Source organism: Entelurus aequoreus, linkage group LG17, assembly GCF_033978785.1.
Source record: "Entelurus aequoreus isolate RoL-2023_Sb linkage group LG17, RoL_Eaeq_v1.1, whole genome shotgun sequence".
Taxonomy (NCBI): domain Eukaryota; kingdom Metazoa; phylum Chordata; class Actinopteri; order Syngnathiformes; family Syngnathidae; genus Entelurus; species Entelurus aequoreus.
The window spans coordinates 14,986,977-15,010,075 of NC_084747.1; the positions used below are offsets into that span (position 1 = coordinate 14,986,977).

The window sequence follows — 23,099 nt, forward strand, 5'->3', positions numbered from 1 at the left end:
TATATATATATATATATATATATATATATATATATATATATATATATATATATATATATATATATATATATATATATATATATATATATATATATATATATATATATATATATATATATATATATATATATATATATATATATATATATATATATATATATATATATATATATATATATATATATATATATATATATATATATATATATATATATATATATATATATATATATATATATATATATATATATATATATATAACTATAGGTATATATTTTCAACATGTATAGTTACTTTAGTAAACAAGCTTTACAAATTTTGTGCTTTTCTTTTTTTATTCTGCGTGAAAACCTAAGAGTGTAGATCCCCGCCAGGCCGGATCTCCCAAGTGCACAGGTGTCAAACTCAATTGACACAAGGCCCGAGAGCCAGATCTGGACACGAAAGCTTGGCAAAAATGTGTGTTAAAAAAATACTTCATTTTTTATTACTATCCATCAATCCATCCTTCAATCCATCTTCTCCCGCTTATCCGAGGTCGGGTCGCGGGGGCAGCAGCCTAAGCAGGGAAGCCCAGACTTCCCTCTCCCCAGCCACTTTGTCCAGCTCCTCCCGGGGGATCCCGAGGCGTTCCCAGGCCAGCCGGGAGACATAGTCTTCCCAACGTGTCCTGGGTCTTCCCCGTGGCCTCCTACCGGTTGGACGTGCCCTAAACACCTCCCTAGGGAGGCGCTCGGGTGGCATCCTGACCGGATGCCCGAACCACCTCATCTGGTTCTTCTCAATTTGGCTTTACTTCTTTACTGCTTCTCACCCTATCTTTAAGGGAGAGTCCCGCCACCCGGCGGAGGAAACTCATTTCGGCCGCTTGTACCCGTGATCTTGTCCTTTCAGTCATAACCCAAAGCTCATGACCATAGGTGAGGATGAGAACGTAGATCAACCGGTAAATTGAGGGCTTTGCCTTCCGGCTCAGCTCATTCTTCACCACAACGGATCCATATAGCGTCCGCATTACTGAAGACGCCGCACCGATCCGCCTGTCGATCTCACGATCCACTCTTCCCTCACTCGTAAACAAGACTCCGAGGTACTTGAACTCCTCCACTTGGGGCAAGATCTCCTCCCCAACCTGGAGATGGCACTCCACCCTAAATGCAAATAATTATTTCGATTTTGACAGGAAAAAAAAGTGCATCTTTTAAACGTTATCTAATCATGCCAAATGTTACATTATATTATAGTGTATTACAAAAATATGTTAGTAAAGATAACAGTTTGTATGTGAAAAATAATCTAATAATCGAGTGCATAGGCAATGGTGTAATAATATGAGGTACACATTTATATCAATGCTGTCAGATACATCTATTTTTTCATCAGATCAATTTGAATTTTGATTAATCACAGGTTATTGCCCGCATGCATAATTTTAATTAATTTAAAAAGCAGACCTCTGAAGGCAGCCATTAAAGGCCTACTGAAAGCCACTACTACCGACCACGCAGTCTGATAGTTTATATATCAATGATGAAATCTTAACATTGCAACACATGCCAATACGGCCGGGTTAGATGAGTAAAGTGCAATTTTAAATTTCCCGCGAAATATCCTGCTGAAAACGTCTCGGTATGATGACGTTTGCATGTGACGTCACGGATTGTAGCGGACATTTTGGGACACCATTGTGGCCAGCTATTAAGTCGTCTGTTTTCATCGCAAAATTCCACAGTATTCTGGACATCTGTGTTGGTGAATCTTTTGCAATTTGTTTAATGAACAATGAAGACAGCAAAGAAGAAAGCTGTAGGTGGGAAGTGGTGTATTAGCGGCCTGCTGCAGCAACACAAACACGTAGAGAACTGGGACAACAGAGACTCTTACCAGGAGGACTTTGAGTTGGATACGCGCTACCGTGAGTACGCAGCTGCGGCTTCCAAACATTTGATCGCTTGCCCGTACGTGTGTGCCGCTATGTGCATGTCACGTAGGTAACTTTGGGGACTTTGGGGAAATATATGTGCTGTATAAACTTTGCGGAGGTGAACGGTACTTTGGGCTGTGGGATTGAGTGTGTTGTGCGGGTGTTTGAGTTGTATTGGCGGGTTATATGGACGGGAGGGGGGAGGTGTTTGTTATGCGGGATTAATTTGTGGCATATTAAATATAAGCCCGGTTGTGTTGTGGCTAATAGAGTATATATATGTCTTGTGTTTATTTATTGTTGTAGTCATTCCCAGCTGAATATCAGGTCCCACCCGCCTCTCACAGCATCTTCCCTATCTGAATCGCTTCCACTGCCCTCTAGTCCTTCACTCTCACTTTCCTCATCCAGGAATCTTTCATCCTCGCTCAAATTAATGGGGTAATCGTCGCTTTCTCGGTCAGAAACGCTCTCGCTGCTGGTGGCCATGATTGTAAACAATGTGCAGATGTGAGGAGCTCCACAACCTGTGACGTCACGCTACTTCCGGTACAGGCAAGGCTTTTTTATCAGCAACCAAAAGTTGCAAACTTTATCGTCGATATTCTCTACTAAATCCTTTCAGGAAAAATATGGCAATACCGCGAAATGATCAAGTATGACACATAGAATGGACCTGCTATCCCCGTTTAAATAAGAAAATCTCATTTCAGTAGGCCTTTAATGCGATGTGGCCCTCAATGAAAACACGTTTGGCACCCCTGCCCTAGGGGGGGAAAAAATTATTTTACAAAAACCCTTTTTCTAAAATGTAATGATTTTGTTCCTTGGCCCATTTCACACATTCCCTGAAGGTTTCATTGACATATACTCAAAACTTTTGGATATATGATGCTAACCAACATACAGGTCGTGAGTTCAAACCACGGCCAAGTCATACCAAAGACTATAAAAATGGGACCCATTACCTCCCTGCTTGGCACTCAGCATCAAGGGTTGGAATTGGGGGTTAAATCGCCGAAAATTATTCCCGAGCATGGCCACCGCTGCTGCTCGCTGCTCCCCTCACCTCCCAGGGGGTGATCAAGGATGATGGGTCAAATGCAGAGGGTAATTTCACCACACCTAGTGTGTGTGTGTGTGACAATCATTGGTACTTTAACTTGTTAACTTTGACATACAAACCACATTGGTTAGCATCATATGGCTGCCTTCAGAGGGCTGCTTTTTAAATTAATTAAAAATTATGCATGCAGGCAATAACCTGCGATTAATCAAAATTATGTTATATTTTTTAAAATATACTTTCTGATTTACCCGCCGACCACTACGGGTGCCGCGGCGACGCTTCCGCTGAAAGCGCAGGGCTGGAACCCGGAAAAGGTGAGTTGGTATTTCTGACAGCAACGGGGGAAAGACATTTGAAACACCAAGATCATAGGAAAAGTTATTTTTGACAGGAGGTCGAAAATCCAACAGTGCTTGGCGATCATACACCAGCAGAGACTGGAACTGTTTAGTGCAGTAGGAAAAAATCAAGAAAAACTGAAACCAGACAGAGCGCCATCTTGGAAATAACAACAATATAAAGGAAGTTTCTCCCTTGTGATCTGACGTTATTATACAAAATGTATAAAAACAAGCCAACTACCATACTATGAACATGTCGAAAAGAATATTCCAGTCAATTATTAGACAGAAAACAAAAACAATATGAGAGCAACATGGGGCATTCTCAATAGCATCATTCAAAATGGCACTAAGAGAGTTTACCCTCAACTTCTCTGACAGAAACGTAAATAACGACAATATGAAGGAAGTAGTTGAAAGTTTCAAAAATTACTTTTTGAATATTGGACCAAAACCGGAGGAAAGGATTGCAGACACATTATCAATTGAGGACTTCAATGACACCATAGATAGAAATCCCAACAGTATGTTCGTCACGGGCGTGACGCAAGAGGAAACAGTTCAAATCGTGAATCAAAGACCTCAACTGATTGTAATGGAATTTATACAGAATGTATTGAACAGATCTTAGAACCATTAACGTATATTAGTTATCTATCATTTCAAACAGGAATTTTCCCAAACAAAATGAAAATAGCAAAAGTTGTCCCCATTTATTAGACTGGAGACAAACACCAATTTACAAATTATACACCTGTTTCTTTACTTCCACAATTTTCTAAAATTGTTCAAAAACTGTTTAATAACAGATTGGATGGATGCCTACACAAATATAGAACACTTGCAGAGAACCAATATGGATACAGCGCTAGTATTTCAACATCGATGGCTTTAATGGAAATAACAGAGGAGATTACCAATGCAATAGATGGTAAAGAGTGTGTGTTTATGGATCTAAACGAAGCATTCCACACAATAAATCATAATATCTTATCTGATGCCATACTAGAACGGTATGGCATCAGAGGGCTGGTCTTGAACCGGGTGAGAAGTGACTTAACCATTAGGAAGCAATACGTGAAGCTGGACGAACACACGTCCACAACGCTAACTATACCCTGTGGCGTACCCCAGGGATCAATACTGGGACCAAAATTGTTTAATCTCTATACAACCGACATTTCTAAAGTTACAAAAGACTTAAAGTTCATATTATTTGCAGATGATACAACTGTGTTTTGTTCAGAAGATAACTAATATAGTAGAGAATAAACTCGATTGCATCCCAGAGTTTCTCAAACAAATCAGATGTTCAAACCAACATTTTACAAAGTGATGGCTGCAGACACGATCACGGTCCAATTGTATTCCACAAGATGATGAAAGTGATATTTTTAAGAGCCATTTTCTTTAACGCTCTTTCGTTTCTGTCCTGCCTTTTTTAATATCATATATCCGTTTTTCTTCTTTGCGGTTTTATCCGCACGATCCTCCAGCAGCTTGATTGTATTAAAACAAGTGTGAGTGGGTGTCAAGGCCTCATAGCTCAGTGGTTAGAGCACTGGTCTTGTAAACCAGGGGTCGTGAGTTCAATTCTCACTGGGGCCTCTGTCTTTGCAGCACATGAAAGGTTCTCTTTTGCAGCACGGTGAAACAGAGGTTAGTGCATGTGCCTCACAATACGAAGATCCTGGGTTCGATTCCCGGACTCAGCGTGCAGAGTTTGCATGTTCTACCCGTGACTGCGTGGGTTCCCTCCGGGTAATCCGGCTTCCTCCCATCTCCAAAGGCATAGCAACCACAATAGAACACAAACTAATGCAATCTCTTGTCCTTTATTTACGTTAAATCCTCTTAAACACTACTAATATAGTAGAGAATAAACTCGATTGCATCACAGAGTTTCTCAAACAAATCAGATGTTCAAACAAACATTTTACAAAGTGATTGCTGCAGACACAAGCATGGTCCGATTGTATTCCACAAGGTGCTGGAAGTGATATATTAAAGAGCCAATTCCTTTGACGCTCTTTAGTTTTTTCCTAACTTTATTAATATTATATATCCGTTTTTCTTCTCTGCGGTTTTATTCACAGGATCGTACAGCAGCTTGATTGTATTAAAGCAAGTGAAAGTGGGTGTCAAGGCCTCATAGCTCAGTGGTTAGAGCACTGGTCTTGTAAACCAGGGGTCGTGAGTTCAATTCTCACTGGGGCCTTTGTCTTTGCAGCACATGAAAGGTTCTCTTTTGCAGCACGGTGAAACAGGGGTTAGTGCATGTGCCTCACAATACGAAGCTCCTGGGTTCGATTCCCGGACTCAGCATGCAGAGTTTGCATGTTCTACCCGTGACTGCGTGGGTTCCCTCCGGGTACTCCGGCTTCCTCCTACCTCCAAAGGCATAGCAACCACAATAGAACACAAACTAATGCAATCTCTTTTCCTTTCTTTACGTTTAGTTCTCTCAAACACTACTAATATAGTAGAGAATAAACTCGATTGCATCACAGTTTCTCAAACAAATCAGATGTTCAAACAAACATTTTACAAAGTGATTGCTGCAGACACAAGCATGGTCCGATTGTATTCCACAAGGTGCTGGAAGTGATATATTAAAGAGCCATTTCTTTGACGCTCTTTCGTTTTTTCCTAACTTTATTAATATTATATATCCGTTTTTCTTCTCTGCAGTTTTATTCACAGGATCGTACAGCTTGATTGTATTAAAGCAAGTGGAAGTGGGTGTCAAGGCCTCATAGCTCAGTGGTTAGAGCACTGGTCTTGTAAACCAGGGGTCGTGAGTTCAATTCTCACTGGGGCCTCTGTCTTTGCAGCAAGTTAAAGGTGTTTAAAGATAATGCAAGCATGTTTAACACATATAGATTTCTTTCTTTCATGAAAACAAGAATACAAGTTGGTGTAATACCTGATTGTGATGACTTGCATTGATAGGAACATAGGAGCACATGCTGTTTTGCACCACGTTGGAGAACAGGGGTTACTGCATGTACCTCACAATACGAAGGTCCCGGGTTCAGTGTGTAGAGTTTGCATGTTCTGCCCGTGACTGCGTGGGTTCCCTCCGGGTACTCCGGCTTCCTCCCACCTCCAAAGGCATAGCAACCACAATAGAACACAAACTAATGCAATCTCTTTTCCTTTCTTTACGTTTAGGTTCTCTCAAACACTACTAATATAGTAGAGAATAAACTCGATTGCATCACAGTTTCTCAAACAAATCAGATGTTCAAATAAACATTTTACAAAGTGATGGCTGCAGACACGAGCATGGTACGATTGTATTCCACAAGATGATGAAAGTGATATTTTTAAGAGCCATTTCCTTTGACGCTCTTTCGTTTTTTGCCTGACTTTATTAATATTATATATCCGTTTTTCTTCTTTGCGGTTTTATGCACACGATCGTCCAGCAGCTTGATTGTATTATAGCAAGTGTGAGGGAGTGTCAAGGCCTCATAGCTCAGTGGTTAAAGCACTGGTCTAGTAAACCAGGGGTCGTGAGTTCAATTCTCACTGGGGCCTCTGTCTGTACAGCACACAAAAGGAGTACGGAAGCTGGACAAATAAGATGCCAAAAACCAACCACTTTCATGTGGTATTGGACAGAAAGGAAGACTTTTTTTCTCCTCCATTTGAAAATGTGGACGTTATCAGCACCACTGTCTGATTCCTATCAATGCAAGTCATCACAATCAGGTATTACACCAACTTGTATTCTTGTCTTCATGAAAGAAAGAAATCTATATGTGTTAAACATGCTTGCATGATCTTTAAACACCTTTAACTTGTTAACAATATTAACTATATGTATTAAACATTCTTGTATTATCATTAAACACCTTTAATTTATTAACAATATTAACTATATGTGTTAAACATGCTTGCATTATCATTAAACACCTTTAACATGTTAACAAAAACATATATTTCATAAATAAGTAAATATAAATGATATATATGAATGAGGTAGATCCCCGCGACTTGATCAATTGAAAAGTAGCTCGCCTGCAGGAAAAGTGTGAGCACCCCTGCAATAAACAATGTAACAAAGTTTTCCAAAATAAATAAATTCAAGTTATGGAAAAAAATGCCAACATGGCACTGCCATATTTATTATTGAAGTCACAAAGTGCTTTTTTTTTTTTTACATGCTTTTTAACCACTAGGCCTACTCAGTGGCCTAGTGGTTAGAGTGTCCGCCCTGAGATCGGTAGGTTGTGAGTTCAAACCCCGGCCGAGTCATACCAAAGACTATAAAAATGGGACCCATACCTCCCTGCTTGGCACTCAGCATCAAGGGTTGGAATTGGGGGTTAAATCATCAATAATGATTCCCGGGCGCGGCCCCGCGGCTGCCCACTGCTCCCCTCACCTCCAAGGGGGTGAACAAGGGGATGGGTCAAATGCAGAGGACAAATTTCACCACACCTAGTGTGTGTGACAATCATTTAACTTTAACTTTAAGTTTAACTTTAACTTAACAGCAGCTTGGAATTTGGGACATGCTGAGAGAGTATGAGGAGGTTGAGGTGGGCCAGTCGGGGGGTGTATATTGTAGCGTCCCGGAAGAGTTAGTGCTGCAAGAGGTTCTGGGTATTTGTTCTGTTGTGTTTATGTTGTGTTACGGTGCGGATGTTCTCCCGAAATGTGTTTGTCATTCTTGTTTGGTGTGGGTTCTGAAGGATATATATATATTTTCATATATCCATATTTTTGTGTTTCTTCTTTCCTCCATAATCGTATTACAAAATAGCTAGTATTCTTCCTTCTTTACTAGTCTGCAAAGTAAGGTGTCGGTCTTCTAGCAGTGGAATGCAGAGAGTAGAGATAACACGAGAAGGAGGAATACTCCCTGTTCTGCTTCCCAGGCCAGACTCAAGATAAGAGACAAGGAGAATGTGTTTGAAGTGAGAGAAGTGAGGGCGGGGGGAGATATTGAAGAGGAGAGTGCATTCCGGTATGTTTTCAGATCAACTTGGGCTACGCATTTGTATGTGTTGTTCGAGGCTGGTCTCTATTCTCAAATATTTGACAATAAATTACAAAATACCAATTCTGTGCTTGGTGGTACCGTTGAGTTCAGTTTATATGTCATCTAAGGAACTTGGGACTGACTAGCGTTTTACATCCCACTTGGAGGAACATCTGGTCAAACGCAACAGTTCACAGTGTGGCGCATATTTGTAACAGTGTTAAAGTTGTTTATACGGCCACCCTCAGTGTGACCTGTATGGCTGGTGACCAAGTATGCCTTGCATTCACTTGTGTGTGTGAAAAGCCGTAGATATTATGTGATTGGGCCGGCACGCAAAGGCAGTGCCTTTAAGGTTTATTGGCGCTCTGTACTTCTCCCTACGTCCGTGTACCACTTCGTACAGCGTCATTTTAAAAAGTTATAAATTTTATTTTTTTTAAACCAATACTGATAATTTCCGATATTACTTTTTAAAGCAGTTATCGGACGATAATATCTGCAGCCCGATATTATCGGATACCTCTACTTTAGAGTAATGTTGAAACTAACATAGGCCCACGCTGTATTGGCTCCTTGTTCTTTTGAGAGTTCAGCTTAACATCAGCCACGTATTAGCCACAGTAGATACCACACAGTGGTCAGAGGAGCCAAGAGAAGCACTGACAGTGACAACATGATTGTCTGGTGAAGTAGTAAGAAGATCCATTTTGGAGCAATTTCCATCATTCCCAATCCTAGTAGGATCATCAACTAGTTGGTGGAGGCTGCTGAGTATAACTAATTAATGAGCACCTTCCCCATGAGTGTCAAGTCTTTTTACTTCCCAGCCAGTCTCCATGATGGCACATTCAGATCCCCAAGAAGAACCATTTCAGACTTTGGGTGCAAATATTGAATATGTCAATATGCTCAGATATTACATCATACACTGAGTCATCATCTGATGTTGGTCTGTAGACACAAAACTCACCTCCCAGGGGGTGATCAAGGGTGATGGGTCAAATGCAGAGAATCATTTCGCCACACCTAGTGTGTGTGACAATCATTGGTACTTAAACTTTAACAACAGGCGACCTGGAAGGTGTAATTTCAGGCAGATCAATTCATGTTGTTGGTGTTCAGAGTCAGGCAATCTAGAGGCGGTAAAAGAAGACTACTATTCTTCCCCGGCTGAAGTCATCAGGCTCGTCTGAAGAAGGAGTAACCAAGCACTACAAGCATCTATCTTATTATTCAGGAAAGTTTCAGACACACACAAGACATGGGGTCATGAGTAGATAAGATTATGCAACAGATAATTTAAATTTGTATGAAGACCTCGGATATTTTTGAAAGAAGCAGCAAACCTATTTTGGAGGAGGTCTTGGCTTTGGGTGGATGTTGCAATGTATGCGCAAAATACTACAAACTATCTGATTGGTTATTCCCCCTGTGTGTTCTTATGTGTCTTACTGCATCTGCATTAAAATGGAATCTTTTATCGCAGACTGATCAACTGAATGTATTTTCTCCTGTGTGTTGCATTACGTGTTGGGTCAAAAAATATAGATTATATAGATTCTCTCCAGTGAGTTTTATTGTGTGTTGAGTCAAATAGCTCTTTTGAAAACAAAAGGAACAATTACAAGTTACTTTATCCCGTGTGTCGTCATGTGTTGAATCATATTGTTCTTTCGAGAAAAGCATTTACCACAAACTGAACAAATATATGTTTTTTCTCCTGTGTGTGTTCTCATGTGTTGAATTAAATTGGTCTTATGAGGAAAGCTTTTACCACAAACGGAGCACTTAAATGGTTTTTCGCCTGTGTGTGTTCTCATGTGTTGAGTCACGTCGCTGTTTCGAGGAAAGCTTTTACCGCAAACTGAACAATTAAACGGTTTTTCTCCTGTGTGCGTTCTCGTGTGTTCAGTCAAACGGATCTTTTGCGAAAAACTTTTACCGCACACGGAACACTTAAACGGTTTTTCTCCTGTGTGCGATCTCATGTGTTGGGTCAAATGGCTCTTTCTAGTAAAGCTTTTACAACAATCTAAGCAATTAAATGTTTTTTCTCCTGTGTGTGTTCTCATGTGTTCAATCAAATGTCCTTTTTGGGAAAAGCTTTTACCACAAACTGAGCACTTAAATGGTTTTTCTCCCGTATGTGTTCTCATGTGTCGAGTCAAAATGCTCTTTCGAGAAAAGCCTTTACCACAAACTGAGCAGCTATAACGTCTTTTTCCTCTCTTTTTTGTAGAGTGTTTGCTGTCAGTGTGAGTCCTCATATCACCTTCACAGTCTGTTTCGCTGCTCAAAGGTTCTTCAGCCTCATCTTCAGCCTCACTATCCGAGAGTGGAGCTAAAAGGTTGTCTGGTTGTGATTTCTCTTCATCATCTTCAGTCTTCACAGAGACAACAGTCAGTGGCAACTTGGTGAGATCATCCTCCTGTGGTCCTAGAAGACACTCTCCCTCCTGAGTGATCCAGAGTTCCTCCTCTTCCTTTTTAATGCAGGGTGGTTGTGGAGTCTCCTGCTTCAAAGTGGAGTTTCCCCCTAACTGAGGGGGAAGTTCTTCTGACTGACCAATCAGCTGCTGGACTTCTGCAGGACACAAACAACACAAACACACTTTAGCTCAGACATGATCCATGAGATGTTTCTCCTTAAACTCACTACACACTTTCTCCCGTGTGTGTCATTTTGTGTTCGGTCAAATGTCCCTTTTCAGTAAAGTTTTTAGCACAAACTGAGCAGCTTAAACATTTTTTACCGGTCTTCTTTTTAGAGCATTCAGAGTGTTTGTTGTCAGTGTGAGTCCTCATATCACCTTCACAGTCTGTTTTGCTGCTCAAAAGTTTTTCAACCTCCCTATCTGGTAGTGGAGTTAAGAGGTTGTCTAGATGTGGTTTCTCTTCATCATCTTCAGTCTTCACAGAGACAACAGTCAGTGGCAACTTGGTGTAATCAGCTTCCTGTGGTCCTAGAAGACACTCTCCCTCCTGAGTGATGCAGAGTTCCTCCTCTTCCTTTTTAATGCAGGGGGGTTGTGGAGTCTCCTGCTTCAAAGTGGAGCTCTTCCCTTCCGACTGAGGGGGAAGTTCTTCTGGATGACCAATCAGCTGCTGGACGTCTGCAGGACACAAACACACATTACACACTTTCTTTTATGTACTGTATGTGCGTGTAGTGTTACATTGTCATTCATTTAGTGCCTTGCCATAATGATGGATCAATGTTTACATGACTTGGCTGAGACTCAGACAAGTGAAGCTCGAATGAACATTAGGTTATTACAACCGTGTGGTGGGAAAAAAAAATCGAGATGGTAACATATTGCAAAACTTTGCTACTAATAATAGAAAACGTTTTATTTCTTGCAGTAACTTATGTGGGGCATCTGTGTGCTGAATAGGCGTGCAACAATTTGTCGACATTGTAAACAAACATAGAAAACAAATATTGTCTGTGACAAATACGTTTGTCAGCAATAGTTATCAGCATCACTCGTGTTTTTCCGGAAGGGATGCAAGTCAGGGCGGCCGCACGAACAACATTGCGTGTAAACATGTCAAGTGTGGGAACATGTCCTCTTATTATTTTTAAGGATATGAATACCTTGCACATTTTTGACAAGCGTCTCTTGTTTTTATGACACTACATCTGTGGTATGGGAGCATCTAACCCTTGTGTGGTGTTTGGGTCTGTGGGACCCGTTTTCATTTTTTATTAAAAGAAAAATGATACAATTAATTAATTTTTCAAACAGAGACTCACTGACTTTGGCTCATTTCCTGTGAAGAACATATATCAGAATACATACTTAATGACCACACACCATACACCCCCCCTTCCTACTCATTTCTATTACATATAAGATGTACGGGTCCACTGGACAGGCCTAGACAGGAGGAGGACAGAGTGTAGGTACACAGAACATCAGAGGGTCAAATGTGCGAGAAAATGAGAGCAGACAGTGTTGACAAACAATGTTGCAACCTTGTGTGGGAACCGCAGGTGCAGAAACACAAAAGAAGAATCCCTGTGGGATGCAGAAACTGGCAGAGAAATTTTCCGTGCAACGTTCATACTGTTGTTAAAATACTGAACAGATGTTTACCTTATCCCAATAAACATCTGTTCACTATTTTAACATAAAAGTGTTTGATTGTAAGGCATTAAAAGCCACAAAATGCAACAGGTCCATCAGACCCACAAACGGTGGCTGAGTAACAACAATATGAACATTACACAAGGGAAGCAGAGGAATGTCGGACATCTGGAGGACGAAGTCTCAACTCAGTAAGAATTAGCTTGTTACCTCGCTAGCTAGCTAACAAGTGTGAGACGAAGTGGTGTGAAAAATAACTTTGACTATTATTTTAGCCAAAGCCCACCAGGTAAACTTTGTCTAAATCAATTCCAGTACTTTTTAAAGCGGCGTCAATTTGCAGTGCAATGAAGAAAAGCACAATAACAAACATCAATCACGCACACGCGCACAAAACGTTAGGCCCCAATGCGTGGGTATCATAACAATAAACATACAAACTATTAGATAGCTAAACTGTTAAGAATTAATCAATGATTTAATTCTATACATTGTGTGTATTAGATTGATTAATAAAATGCCATGGGTTAATCAATGATAATATACAGCTTTTTAAAACACATCATCACAAAATGCTTGGTTCTTTTTGAACCACTTAGTTTTGGTGTTCTATCGGTTGTTGTTATTGCTACTATTTTAAGTAAGTAAGTAAAGTACATTTTATTTATGAAGCGCTTTTCACAGATACAATCAAAAATCGCTGTACAAAACATAGGTGAAGTAAAACAACAATTCAATTAAAATAACAGGGGCAACGACATAAAAAGGATACAAAGTGGATTAAAATGATAGTTAAGTTTAACTGTCCTTTTGTTATTTTAGCACTTTTATCTGGACTAAAGTTAAAGTTATTTTTTTGTAACAGGCAGTATACAGTAAAAACAGGGCCGGCCCGTGGCATAGGCCGTATAGGCAAATGCTAAGGGCGCCGTCCATCAGGGGGCGCCACGCCAGTGCCACAAATGTTGGAGAAAAAAAAAAAAAAAAAAAAGTTGGTACTATTATTTCTAAATACAAAAAATAATCCCACATTAATTAAAATGCAAAGTAAAGCCTATTTAATAGAAATATTATTTGTTACAACATTACGCCCCCGTACGGTGCGCCCCCCTCCCTTTCCGTATCATGACTGTTTATGGACGTCACCGCATCAAAAAATCAACACAAGATGTCAAAACGGCCAAAACTGTCAGGTGCCCAGGGAAGAAAAAAGAGAAAAGAAGAGGAGAAACGAGAAAAAGACAGAGGTAGCAGGGAGGTAACGTTAGCCTACATGAAATTATTTTTCTGTTACAGAATGTGATAGTAACCTGGCTTTTTAGCATTAAGCTAATGTTACATGATTCGGCAATTGCTAATCAATAAATAGCTAGTTCTGTTTTAACGTCGGGTTAATATTGTGGAGGGGGCTAAATTGTTATGGAAACAGGGACATTTGTATTAGATCTTTTAAGCAGGTGTTTTCTGTTTACATTGTTATTGCCTTCTGGTTAGCTAATGTTTGCCCTGCAGGTAATAGTCACTTTTCCACCCCTTTATATATTAGGTATAGTTGTAAGCCTACTTGTTAAAGTGCACATCATTAATGTTGATTAAGCAATATCACATGAGAGGGAATGCTGTTTTTTTTAATTTGAGCACTGCTGTGATTCGGTTAAAGATAATCATAACATAACATTCTCATATACTATGTTAATTTGCTTTCTTTAAGTAAAAAAAAAGGTCAAAGACAAAGCTATTTGGTTTCTTGTGAGTATATACACTTCACTGCCGATGTGGGTGGGGCGCCACCTAAAATCTTGCCTAGGGCGCCAGATTGGCTAGGGCCATGCCTGAGTAAAAATAACAATTTGTGAATGAATTAGCCATCCTTTTTGTTTGTAAGCACTTGCCTAAAATATTTCAAGCTGCATTTAAAAGCAGATGGCTAAATTACAGCCACTTAATGTGTGTACGCTTTATAATCCGCTTAGTCGACTAATCATTAAGATAGTCCATGACTAGCCAACTATCAAAAAAAGTCGCTAGTTGCAGCCCTAGTGCTGAAGAACGCTGGTTAGTTGACCTATCTTGCAGTGTTTTTACTCAGCTGTATGTTTAATCTTGTATTGTATGAATTTAAATGTTTTTTTAGTTTTTACAAACTTTATTTTGACAGGAAAAGCTACCAGAAGCGGACAGACTCTTTTAAATTTATTTATAGAGGAATACAAAGTACTTTTCAAATGTTCTTCATAGATGGAATTTTTACCTAGGTAAAAACATTTAATATACCAAAAATATTGTCTGATTACAAGAAAATTTGAAAAGTATATGAATAAAACATAATGGACCTCTTTGAGCAGGAATACAAAGTATTCAACCAGATTTTAAAGGGGTGACTCACTGTGGACTATAACCCTTTTAAGTGGGATTGAGATTTTTCAAGTTGGTTCATTTAAATATTTTTATATTGTGACTGTTGGGCGAATCTGTTTCAATCAATCAATTTCCTTCATTTAACCAGGTAAAGACTCATTGAGATTAAAATCTCTTTTTCAAGAGCGACCTGACAAAGAGGGCGGCACAAACAAAGTCAGAATAATAATTACAAGAAGACAATACAACAAAACAACAGCAGTCATACCACAACAGGTCAAAAATCATTTAAAACGATTAAGTGATTATTCAATTTGAAAGCAAGTACATTTCCCAAGAGAACTGGTTTCTCGATATTTTAAAAAGGACTGAAACTCCCCCAAAGTGATCAATTTATATTGAGCGGTATAGCTCGGTTGGTATCCTAGTCACTGCAGTTGTGTCCTTGGGCAAGACACTTTACCCACCTGCTCCCAGTGCCACCCACACTGGTTTAAATGTAACTTCGATATTGGGGTTCACTATGTAAAAGCGCTTTGAGTCACTAGAGAAAAAGCGCTATATAAATATAATTCACTTCAATTTTCACTTTTCACTGCTGGACTCTAGAAAGAGGTTCCGCAGCCTCCGTAGCAGAACCTCCAGGTTCTGTAACAGCTTCTTCCCTCAGGCCATTAGACTCTTAAAGGCCTACTGAAACCCACTACTACCGACCACGCAGTCTGATAGTTTATATATCAATGATGAAATCTTAACATTATAACACATGCCAATACGGCCGGGTTAACTTATAAAGTGACATTTTAAATTTGCCGCTAAACTTCCGGTTCGAAACGCCTCTGCGGATGACGTATGCGTGTGACGTAGCCCGGCGAACACGGGTATGCCTTCCACATTGAAGCCGATACGAAAAAGCTCTGTTTTCATTTCATAATTCCACAGTATTCTGGACATCTGTGTTCGTGAATCTGTTTCAATCATGTTCATTGCATTATGGAGAAGGAAGCCAAGCAAGCAAAGAAGAAAGTTGTCGGTGCGAAATGGACGTATTTTTCGAACGTAGTCAGCCACAACAGTACACAGCCGGCGCTTCTTTGTTTACATTCCCGAAAGATGCAGTCAAGATGGAAGAACTCGGATAACAGAGACTCTAACCAGGAGGACTTTTGATTTGGATACACAGACGCCTGTAGGGAACTGGGACAACACAGACTCTTACCAGGATTACTTTGATTTGGATGACAAAGACGCAGACGTGCTACTGTGAGTATGCAGCTTTGGCTTTTTTTTGCGTATGTACGTAACTTTTTTAAAATATATAAGCTTTATGAACCTTGGGTTAGGTGAACGGTCTTTTGGGCTGAGTGATTGTGTGTGTTGATCATGTGTTTGAATTGTATTGGCGTGTTCTATGGAGCTAGGAGCTAGCAGAGGAGCTAGGAGCTAGCATAACACGTACCGTACGTGCACGTCAAGTACGTAACTTTTTAAAAATATATAAGCTTTATGAACCTTGGGTTAGGTGAACGGTCTTTTGGGCTGAGTGATTGTGTGTGTTGATCAGGTGTTTGAATTGTATTGGCGTGTTCTATGGAGCTAGGAGCTAGCAGAGGAGCTAGGAGCTAGCATAACAAACACGCAGGTGTTATTATGCAGGATTAATTTGTGGCATATTAAATATAAGCCTGGTTGTGTTGTGGCTAATAGAGTATATATATGTCTTGTGTTTATTTACTGTTGTAGTCATTCCCAGCTGAATATCAGGTACCGTGAGTATGCAGCCTTGGCTGCTAAACATTCGATAACTTGACCGTATGTGCGCGTCACGTACGTAACTTTTTAAAAATATATAAGCTTTATGAACCTTGGGTTAGGTAAACGGTCTTTTGGGCTGAGTGATCGTGTGTGTTGATCAGGTGTTTGAATTGTATTGGCGTGTTCTATGGAGCTAGGAGCTAGCAGAGGAGCTAGGAGCTAGCATAACAAACACGCAGGTGTTTTTATGCAGGATTAATTTGTGGCATATTAAATATAAGCCTGGTTGTGTTGTGGCTAATAGAGTATATATATGTCTTGTGTTTATTTACTGTTGTAGTCATTCCCAGCTGAATATCAGGTCACCCCCGGCTCTCACAGCATCTTCCCTATCTGAATAGCTTCAACTCCCCACTAGTCCTTCACTTGCACTTTACTCATCCACAAATCTTTCATCCTCGCTCAAATTAATGGGGAAATTGTCGCTTTCTCGGTCCGAATTTCTCTCACTTCATGCGGCCATCATTGTAAACAATAGGGAACTTTGCGTATATGTTCAACTGACTACGTCACGCTACTTCCGGTAGGTGCAAGCCTTTTTTTTATCAGATACCAAAAGTTGCAATCTTTATCGTCGTTGTTCTATACTAAATCCTTTCAGCAAAAATATGGCTATATCGCGAAATGATCAAGTATGACACATAGAATAGATCTGCTATCCCCGTTTAAATAAAAAAAATTCATTTCAGTAGGCCTTTAAGACTTAGACTTCTTTTTATTGTCATTCAAATGTGAACTTTACAGTACAGATAAGAACGACATTTTGTTGCCATTAGCTGGTTGCAGTGCAGGTTAAAAAAGCAATTAGGTGCAGATATAAATAAATAGATTAATGTACAGATAAATATGTTGCACTTTTGCATATGCATCCACATTTATGGATGTATGTTATATTGTCTTTTTTATTCCAGCGAGTTAATCAATTTTTGGGGGGAATTGAGGGGATTATTATGATGCGTTCAAGAGTCTTATGGCCTGAGGGAAGAAGCTGTTACAGAACCTGGAGGTTCTGCTACGGAGGCTGCGGAACCTCTTTCTAGAGTCCAGCAGTGAAAACAGTCCTTGGTGGGGGTGGAAGGAGTCTCTGCAGATTTTCCGAGCCCTGGTCAGGCAGCGGCTTTTTGCGATCTCCTGGATAGGAGGAAGAGGAGTCCTGATGATCTTTTCCGCCGTCCTCACCACTCTCTGCGGACACTTCCAGTCTGAGGCACTGCAGGCTCCAGTCCAGACAGAGATGCAGTTGGTCAGTCTTGAACGCATCATAATAATCCCCTCAATTCCCCCACAAAAATGGATTAACTCGCTGGAATAAAAAAGACAATATAACATATATCCATAAACGTGGATGCATATACAAAACTGCAATATATTTATCTGTACAGTAATCTATTTATTTATATATGCACCTTATTGCTTTTTTATCCTGCACTACCATGAGCTAATGGCAACGAAATATCGTTCTTATCTGTACTGTAAAGTTCAAATTTGAATGACAATAAAAGGAAGTCTAATTCTGGTAGCCTCAGTTTGCACATTTGAGTTGGCATTTGAATTTGGTAAGTAGAATTTACTTGTTTTGAATATTGATGGAAGTCATTTATTTATCACTTATAAGTGCAACTCTATTTTTTTTTTTTTTTACACAAGCGCTTGTTTTGCTCTTCCACTTTCTTCATTTGACTTTTGCATTCTTTCATCTCCTCTGATGTGAACTCCACTGCCTTCTTCAAGCTAACAATCATGGCGGCTCTTTCTTTACATTCTTCAGCAAATTGGGTTAATTTGTCATTAACACCCATTTAGAGCTTAAAATAGCTGTCAAATTATAAAAACTTTAACTCACTCACCTTCATACTTCGTCTTTTTCTCCGGCGCAGATTCTCTTTCATGTTCTCTTTTACCGGACGTCGCCATCTTAGCATAGCAGTAGTCGTCCATCTTCTATCACGTCTTCAATCTTCACTTCAGATAACACTCCGTCGCTCTAAAGGAAAAATCAATATTTTGATGTGTTTGATGCTATATTCGATTCTACATGGCTATAAAACCGTAAATGTTCAACTCCTCCGCCATCTTGGTCTTTTCGGACTGCCACTGCTCGATCGCTTTGCGCATGCCCCAAAAGTTAGCGACTTCTCCTCCCGACATGGCGGCAGTTTATTTTTTTAATATCTTTTTTTCAAAATAAAAGCCATTTTGACTATTGTTTTAAATCAGGGGTCTCAAACTCAATTTACCTGGGGGCCACTGGATGCAGAAACTGGGTGAGGCTGGGCCGCAAGAAAAGATTTCTTAAAAAAAATCTAACATGCACTTTTTAATGAATTCACCTCCTTTGAATGGCTTTCCCGCCCTAGCAACCATCTCACTCACCATGTAGCTAGCTTTGACTGCTGCATCGCTCTTTTCGCTTGCTTTCTTGACGAAATCTTGTTGCCTCAGTAGACTGGTTTTAAAATTTGCAACCCGGTTCACTCCCCTAGTATTTTGCATACTCCTCAGCATGTCTAGTTGTATAATGACGTTTCAAATTGTATTCCTTGTGCAACGCAACTTTCTCTGTATCAACTACAGAAAAGAGCTATAAGGATTATTCATAAAGTAGATTACTTAAAACACACTAACATATTATTTATTAATTCTGGTTTATTGAAACTACAGGAGCTAGTAAAGTTACAGACATTATGTGTCATGTTTAAGGCTAAAAGTAAAACATTACCAGCAAATTTACAAAAAATGTTTGTCATCACTTCTGAGAATGAAGAGCATAGAAGAAAAGGTCATTTCAATTCTTGACGAAATCTTGTTGCCTCAGTAGACTGGTTTTAAAATTTGCAACCCGGTTCACTCCCCTAGTATTTTGCATACTCCTCAGCATGTCTAGTTGTATAATGACGTTTCAAATTGTATTCCTTGTGCAACGCAACTTTCTCTGTATCAACTACAGAAAAGAGCTATAAGGATTATTCATAAAGTAGATTACTTAAAACACACTAACATATTATTTATTAATTCGGGTTTATTGAAACTACAGGAGCTAGTAAAGTTACAGACATTATGTGTCATGTTTAAGGCTAAAAGTAAAACATTACCAGCAAATTTACAAAAAATGTTTGTCATCACTTCTGAGAATGAAGAGCATAGAAGAAAAGGTCATTTCAAACATCAGTATTCAAGGACAACTTTAAAACAAATGTGTATATCAGTGGTGGGGGTTAAACTATGGAATTCTCTTTACAAGAGATAAAAGATTGTAAAAATATATTCCAATTGAAAAAATATATAAGGACAGAACAATGAGATCATATGGACAGCCATAACTGTTTACATTTTGCTTTATATTTATTATTTTACTTATTTTTTGCCTAGTTTTGTATTTGTTTTGTATCATCCTGTGAGGTGTATACTACTTATTTTGTTTTTTTTGTTCTTTTTGTACATCATGAAGTTTTGCACTTCTTGTGTTTTTTTGTTTGTTTTCGTTATATTTGGATGTAATTGTTTGTTTATATGATATCATTAAGTAAGACTACGTACTATGTTGAAGGGGGCAGAAAAATATAAGATTTTTCTTCATCCTGCTCCTTCTCAGGCATTGGTGTGTAAATGTATAATTTAAAAATTGAGGTATAATTGTCTATCGATCAAAGATGCACATCAATGAAGGAGATAAATAAAAATGAAATGAAATGAAATAAGACACGTCGGGGTGCCCCTGTGAAAGAAATATTGCATCAAAAATCGTCTCTGTCTGGAGCCAACGGGAGGAGGGTGGGGGGTGGAGTTTACAGTTACGGTAGCACAATTAGCCCCGAACGGGTTAACATCACCACGTCTGTATCAGCGCTGGGGTCCAGTGCACCACACTTTTGTATTGTCGCTCGCTCCTTCGGCGGAGTGCTCGTCTTCCCCGCCCGGACTGTTTACAACGGGGGCGGGAGCGAGCAGGCGGGCGAGGGAGGGAGGCAGGGAGGGAGGAAGGAAGAGCGTGTGTCATAGAAAAGCGGCAAAATGTTTCTCTGCTTGCATTACGCAAGTGACATCAATGCATACTTGCCAACCTTGAGACCTCCGAATTCGGGAGATGGGGGGGGGTTGAGTTGGGCGGGGTTAGGGGTAGCGGGGGTGTTTTTGTAGCCCGGAAGAGTTAGGGCTGCAAAGGATTCTGGGTATTTGTTCTGTTGTGTTTATGTTGTGTTTAGGTGCGGATGTTCTCCCGAAATGTGTTTGTCATTCTTGTTTGGTGTGGGTTCACAGTGTGGCGCATATTTGTAACAGTGTTAAAATATAAATAAAATAAAATATGACCACCCTCAGTGTGAAATGTATGGCTGTTCCTCAAGTATGTCTTGCAATAACCTGCGTGTGTCTCTAGAAGCCTCATACAACATGTGTCTGGGCTGGCACGCTGTTAGTATGGAGAAAAAGATGATGCGGTGACAGATTCTAGAGGACACTGATGACAGTGCCATCACGGCACGCCCTCGATATTGTCGAGAGCCTCATACCACAACGTGATTGGTAGATTTCTCCAGCTCCGCACACAACGCTGTCAAGCGCCATTCATTTAAAACTCGCGGGCCGCACTAACATTAAACTTTCATATTAAGGTGGGGGCCGCAAAATAACGTCTCCCGGGCCACAATTGGCCCGCGGGCCGCGTGTTTGAGACCCCTGTTTTAAATAATCGGCAACTGCGCTGTAAAAATCAAAATACATTTTTGACGGCAAGTGATCAAGCCAGAAAGATAGTAATAACCGCAGTAAGTAAGTATATATATATATATATATATATATATATATATATATATATATATATATATATATATATATATATATATATATATATATATATATATATATATATATATATATATATATATATATATATATATATATATATATATATATATATATATATATATCAGTGGAGGCTCCTCCATAGAGGTGGAGGAGGCCTGGCCTCCCCAATAATTTGAGAGAAGAGAGAGATTTAAAAAAAACAATAAATATATTTATTTTATTTATTTATTTTAACAAAAAACATATTTTTTATTTTTTATATTCATATTATTTTAGTTTTGTTCATAAATCTAAATGTTCCCATGGCTAAAACCCAATATTGCAATTGTAAAGCAACAGGCCAGATTTCCCTATCAGTTTGTATTAAGGGAGGCCAGGCCTCCCCTAGGAAATTAGCTTCTCATAGAAGTCAATGTAATGCATGCTTTTTCATGCCAATATGTGATTGGCCAGATCACTGAAAATGGGTGGGCAACGGAGGCCTGGCCTCACCATGCATTGTGTCCAGGGCTGAAAGATTGACATTTTGTTCGTCCAATCACATGCTACTGGTTCATTTGGAATCAATCCTTTCCTTTCCTAATCAACACAGAAGCCATTTTGAGAATTCGCCAGCCACTTCAGTCAAACAAACACTCGCCATAGTGGCTACGAGTGTCCTATCAACTTGTGCTTTTCAGGAAATTTAGAGAACACCCCTGGCTATCATCCGTGAAGTTTATAGCTCATATAGCCAAATACTTTTGCTTAAAACGACCTCGGAAATCGGCGAGATTCTGGCGCAATTTGTACTTTTTTTTTAATTGTTGAAGGGAAACAAAAAGCAGAGACAAGACCGTTTTTGCAATCAACGTTACAGTTTTTTTTTAATCTGGGGATGGATGGCTGAGTTGGACACGTTCTGGATCCACACGACCTGTGAGTATTCTCACTACTTTGCTCTCAAGAAATTGCAGTACAATCTGAATTACTTTTTGGATGAACTGGGTGTCTACCAGTGTTACACCACTAGTTCTCAGTAGTAATAACACTCCATTTCATGTCTCTCAGTAGATGAAGCCAGCTGCAACCCGTAGAGTGGAGTCGTGGAGAGAGCCCCTCGCCCCTCAGCTAAACCAGAGGTGGGTTGAAATCTCTACCAGTGTTATACCTCTAGTTCTCAGTAGTAATAGCAGTGTTACACCACTAGTTCTCAGTAGTAATAACACAAAATTTCATGTCCTGTATTTCTCAGTAAATGAAGCCAGCACCAACCTGTGGAGTGGAGTCCAGGAGAGAGCATGCCGCCCCTCAGCTAAACCAGATGTGAGTTGAACTAATTAGATGTCTCTACCAGTGTTACACCACTAGTTCTCAGTAGTAATAACACTCCATTTTGTCTGTGTTTCTCAGCAGATAAAGCCAACTGGAACCATATTTTTACATATTTTATATTAAATATATTGAATAAAACTACATATGATAAAGAAAGTGTTATCTTATCTTTTTTATATGCTAAACTTGATTAAATTGGTGATTACATGTTGAAGCTGTAGAAGAATGAAAAATGTAAGCTAAACTAAATTGTTTTTAACTACATAATTAAAATTCCTGCCTTTTACACATGTTCACTTGGCGTTTATATAACATCCAAATGTCATCTCTCAGCTTAATTATCAGGCAGGCTCATAGACTTACAGCAATGTAATTTCTTCAGGAAGGC

General features: G+C 39.5%; 4 protein-coding genes, 1 long non-coding RNA gene and 4 other non-coding genes across 9 annotated transcripts in view; 7 read left to right on the forward strand and 2 right to left on the reverse strand.

Annotated features, from left to right (window-relative positions):
• The window catches only part of LOC133632464 (uncharacterized), a 508,815-nt gene that overhangs the window by 399,941 nt on the left and 85,775 nt on the right, over window positions 1-23,099 (reverse strand). The gene's annotated exons all lie outside the window — the stretch shown is intronic.
• Window positions 1-23,099, forward strand: part of LOC133632484 (zinc finger protein OZF-like) — a 421,867-nt gene that overhangs the window by 198,276 nt on the left and 200,492 nt on the right. The window lies entirely within an intron of this gene.
• Window positions 1-23,099, forward strand: part of LOC133632486 (gastrula zinc finger protein XlCGF57.1-like) — a 295,607-nt gene that overhangs the window by 102,488 nt on the left and 170,020 nt on the right. The gene's annotated exons all lie outside the window — the stretch shown is intronic.
• On the forward strand, window positions 4,870-4,942 carry trnat-ugu (transfer RNA threonine (anticodon UGU)). The gene has a single exon. It is a non-coding gene; the product is annotated as a tRNA-Thr (tRNA).
• Window positions 5,480-5,552, forward strand: trnat-ugu (transfer RNA threonine (anticodon UGU)). The gene has a single exon. It is a non-coding gene; the product is annotated as a tRNA-Thr (tRNA).
• Window positions 6,084-6,156, forward strand: trnat-ugu (transfer RNA threonine (anticodon UGU)). The gene has a single exon. It is a non-coding gene; the product is annotated as a tRNA-Thr (tRNA).
• trnat-agu (transfer RNA threonine (anticodon AGU)) lies at window positions 6,805-6,877 on the forward strand. The gene has a single exon. It is a non-coding gene; the product is annotated as a tRNA-Thr (tRNA).
• Window positions 10,795-18,708, reverse strand: LOC133632562 (oocyte zinc finger protein XlCOF7.1-like). The gene is made up of 2 exons (XM_062025034.1): window positions 18,442-18,708; window positions 10,795-11,443 (listed from the first exon to the last, which is right to left on the reverse strand). Exons 1-2 carry the CDS (start codon window positions 18,530-18,532, stop codon window positions 10,986-10,988), a joined length of 549 nt encoding a protein of 182 aa, XP_061881018.1. The 5' UTR covers window positions 18,533-18,708; the 3' UTR covers window positions 10,795-10,985.
• On the forward strand, window positions 21,824-22,965 carry LOC133632564 (uncharacterized). The gene is made up of 4 exons (XR_009821686.1): window positions 21,824-22,315; window positions 22,448-22,518; window positions 22,632-22,702; window positions 22,790-22,965. It is a non-coding gene; the product is annotated as an uncharacterized LOC133632564 (long non-coding RNA).

What these genes read in the sequence shown, in the direction of transcription:
- LOC133632562 (XM_062025034.1), bottom strand. Translation starts at nt 18,532, where the DNA reads ATGGACGACTACTGCTATGCTAAGATGGCGACGTCCGGTAAAAGAGAA. An exon ending in GAAAAAGACGAAGTATGAAG is followed by an intron (nt 11,444 to 18,441) that starts GTGAGTGAGTTA and finishes TGTGTCCTGCAG; the next exon opens with ACGTCCAGCAGCTGATTGGT.